The 3,182-nt window shown below is 68.6% G+C and overlaps 1 protein-coding gene across 1 annotated transcript; it reads left to right on the top strand.

Moving 5' to 3' along the window:
• Positions 1-764: 764 nt before the first annotated feature.
• On the top strand, positions 765-2,881 carry OLFML3 (olfactomedin like 3). Its single transcript, XM_019546799.1, has 3 exons — positions 765-915; positions 1,147-1,432; positions 1,830-2,881. Exons 1-3 carry the CDS (start codon positions 808-810, stop codon positions 2,612-2,614), a joined length of 1,179 nt encoding a protein of 392 aa, XP_019402344.1. The 5' UTR covers positions 765-807; the 3' UTR covers positions 2,615-2,881.
• The last annotated feature ends 301 nt before the right edge of the window (positions 2,882-3,182 follow it).

Below are 3,182 nucleotides of genomic sequence, written 5' to 3'. Positions count from 1 at the left end.
GGGGAGGAACCCGCCTGCCTCTTCCTGCAAAGCCTGCGGGTGCTGGCACCTCGTCCAGGCACTGCAGGGCCCGCTGGCGATGCTGAGGGGCTGGGGCAGCCGGCCATGGGGCCAGGCCCGTCCTCATGAGGAGCCGCGCCGCACTGGCAGCCCCTGCGCCAGGGCTGGGCCTGGGGCAGCCTGGGCTCTCGGTGCTGCTTCTGACCTGTGACCTGACCCAACCGTGACCCCTCACCTCGGTCCTGTCCTGTGTCTGCCTGTGCGCAGGCCCGACTCCTTGGGCTGGGGCTGCCTGTGTGTGCACCACCCGCCCAGCACGCAGGCCCTGGCTTGGGCAGGCTTGCCGAGTACCGGAGCACCCGCCACAGCACGTGCCCTCACGGGAGCCTGAGCCCCACATGGCAACCAGCGGGCACGAACAGCCCGTCTGCTTGGGCAGCGCGGGGACGGCATCGCTCTGGAGCCACGGGTGCAGGGGCATTGGAGCCTGTGCCCAGGCTGCTCAGCAAGCCCGCAGCAGAGCTGTGGCCCATGGGGAGCACTGCACTCTGTGCCCAGCCGGTCCCCAAGCCCTGGGCACGCGCTGCAGCTGAACCCCACGGAGCTGGCCCGCTCCCCTGGGCTGCGCAGCAGCACGACCTGCCCCCGCGCCCTGAGCAGGAAGGGGTTAAGGTGCTTGGCGCTGGGCCCACGTTGGAGCCATCTGGATTTGATCAGCAAGGAAGGCGGCCGCGTCCCTCCCCCCGCGACTGTCCAAGCATTCCAGAGCGCTGAGCTGGGGCCGCGCAGACGCTGCCTGGCCCGGCCATGGCGCCCCGGCTCTGCCTGCTCCTCGGCGCGCTCCTGGCGGGCGCGCTGGATGCCCAGCAGCAGCAGTTCATGGAGTACATGGAGAGGCGGCTGGCCGTGCTAGAGGTGCGTGCCCCTGGCTGATGCCGCCCTGCCCTGCACCTGCCCGCGGACCCGGCTCCATAGCGCAGAGCACGCGCTGCAGGGCAGCTTCACGCTGCCGCGCTCCCGCCAGGACCCGGTCACAGGGGAATGCACGTGGGGGCTGCAGGGGCAGGGGGTTGCAACTCTGGTGCTGGGGGCATCACAGGGGTGCTGTGGGCAGCAGGGGTCCAACGTGTCCCCCACTGCCCCCAGGAGCGAATCGCGCAGTGGCACGACCAGAGCAGCCGCTACTCCACTGAGCTGCGTGACTTCAAGAACCAGGTGATCACCATGATGGAGAACATGGAGAAGGAGCGGGAGCGGTTGCACACCGAGGTGGAGACGACGGCGGTGCGCGTGGAGCGCCTGGAGCGCGAGGTGGACTACCTCGAGACGCAGAACCCCGCGCCGCCCTGCGTGGAGGTGGATGAGAAGCTGGTGGAGAACCAGGTGGCCACCGCCAAGCAGCGGAAGAACGAGAAGTACGACAAGCTGACAGGTGAGCCGGGCTTGGGGGCAGGCAAGCGGCTTGGGGCAGGGACTGCAGGGCCCTGATCCCTGCTGCATCATGCTGCCATCGCAGTGCTTGCCATCCGCCCCGCGCTCGGGCCTGCCTCCTGCCCACGACGCGGTATAGCGCCCAGACTGCCCCGCTGCCACGGCTCTGCCCCAAGGTCCTGCTGGCAGAGCCACTGGGAAGCGAGTGGGTGCGAGCCCCTGGTTAGCAAGCCGCTGGCGGGAGAAGCACGGGGTCCGTGGGGCCCCATGCCCGCGGCTCCTCTGCTACCACCAGCCGCTCACCCCGGCGGGCTTCCCTGCTGGGAGATGGCGGCTGCCCTCGGTGCGCATACGGGCCACGGGCAGGCCGTGCTTCAGGGCTCCCTGTGCTCTTGCAGACTGCAGCGACACCATCTCCCAGGTCAAGGCCATGAAGATCCTGAAGCGGTTCGGCAGCACCGCCGGGCTCTGGACCAAGGATCCTGTGGGGACCTCAGAGAAGATCTACGTCTTTGACGGCACGGCCAACGACACAGTCTACGTGTTCCCCCGCATGAGGGAGTTCACGCTCTTCTCCGCCACGCGCAAGGCGGCACGGATCAAGCTGCCGCACCCCTGGGTGGGCACGGGGCACCTGGTGTACGGCGGGCACCTCTACTACATCCGGCAGCACGGCACCTTCCAGGTCATCAAGTTCAACCTGGCCAACAAGACCATCGTGGACAGCTCTGTGTTCCCGGCCGAGGAGCAGATCCCCGTGTTTGGCCTCTCTGCCTTCAACTACATTGACGTGGTGGCCGACGAGGAGGGGCTCTGGGCCATCTACGCCACGAAGGAGAACGAGAAGAACATCTGCTTGGCCAAGCTGGACCCCCGCTCGCTGGACATCGAGCAGATGTGGGATACGCCGTGCCCCCGGGAGAACGCCGAGAGCGCCTTCGTGGTGTGCGGGACCCTCTACGTGGTGTACAACACGCGGCTGCCCAGCCGCTCCCGCGTGCAGTGCGTCTTCGACGTCAGCGGCACCCTGAGTTCGGAGGACGCCTCCCTGGTCTACTTCCCCAAGCGCTACGGCTCCCACTCCAGCATGAAGTACAACCCCAAGGAGAGGCACATCTACGCCTGGGACGACGGCTACCAGATCATCTACCGCATGGAGATGAAGAAGAAAACGGAGGTCTGAGGGGCTGGGCCTGGCCAGGGACCTCTGCCCACCTGCAGGCTCTGCGCTGAGTGTCGGGCGCCTCATCCCTGCCAGGATCCCGTGGTGAAACGCCCCCAGCCCCCCTGCCTTTGCCCACGTCTCCGGGGTAGTGTTGCCCCCCGCAGACGCGGCAGATGCCGAGAGCAGCCTGGCAGCGGGAAGGCTGTGCGGGGAGCGCTGCTGGAGCCGGCCTGCGGCCCCTGCCAGCCAGGGCGGCGGTGTAATAAAGGGCTTTCCGCTCCTGTAGCTCGCCCGCGTGTTCCCTGCATCCCCGGCCGGGGGCCGGGGGTCTCCTCGCTGCCCCGTGGCACGGCTGCCGGCAGCCTGGCGCAGCGCTCTGCCCGAGGGCGTTTCAGCCGCCCCCGTGGCGCAGTGCTCCAGACCGGGAGACTGAGCCCCGTGCCGCCTGGTGAGCATGGCTGGGCGCTGGGCCACCCAGACCCCTTCCCTGCGCACGTCCGGAGACGGGAGCTCCGTGTTTTGCATCGAGCCGCAGCGATGGGCGGAAGGGCCCAGCGGGGATTAGGGCCTGGGCTCGGCTCCATCA

Source organism: Crocodylus porosus, unplaced genomic scaffold, assembly GCF_001723895.1.
Source record: "Crocodylus porosus isolate Cpor-Errol unplaced genomic scaffold, CroPor_comp1, whole genome shotgun sequence".
Taxonomy (NCBI): Eukaryota; Metazoa; Chordata; order Crocodylia; family Crocodylidae; genus Crocodylus; species Crocodylus porosus.
Note: the sequence above shows the minus strand (reverse complement) of the source record. Positions and strands in the feature narration are given on the sequence as shown.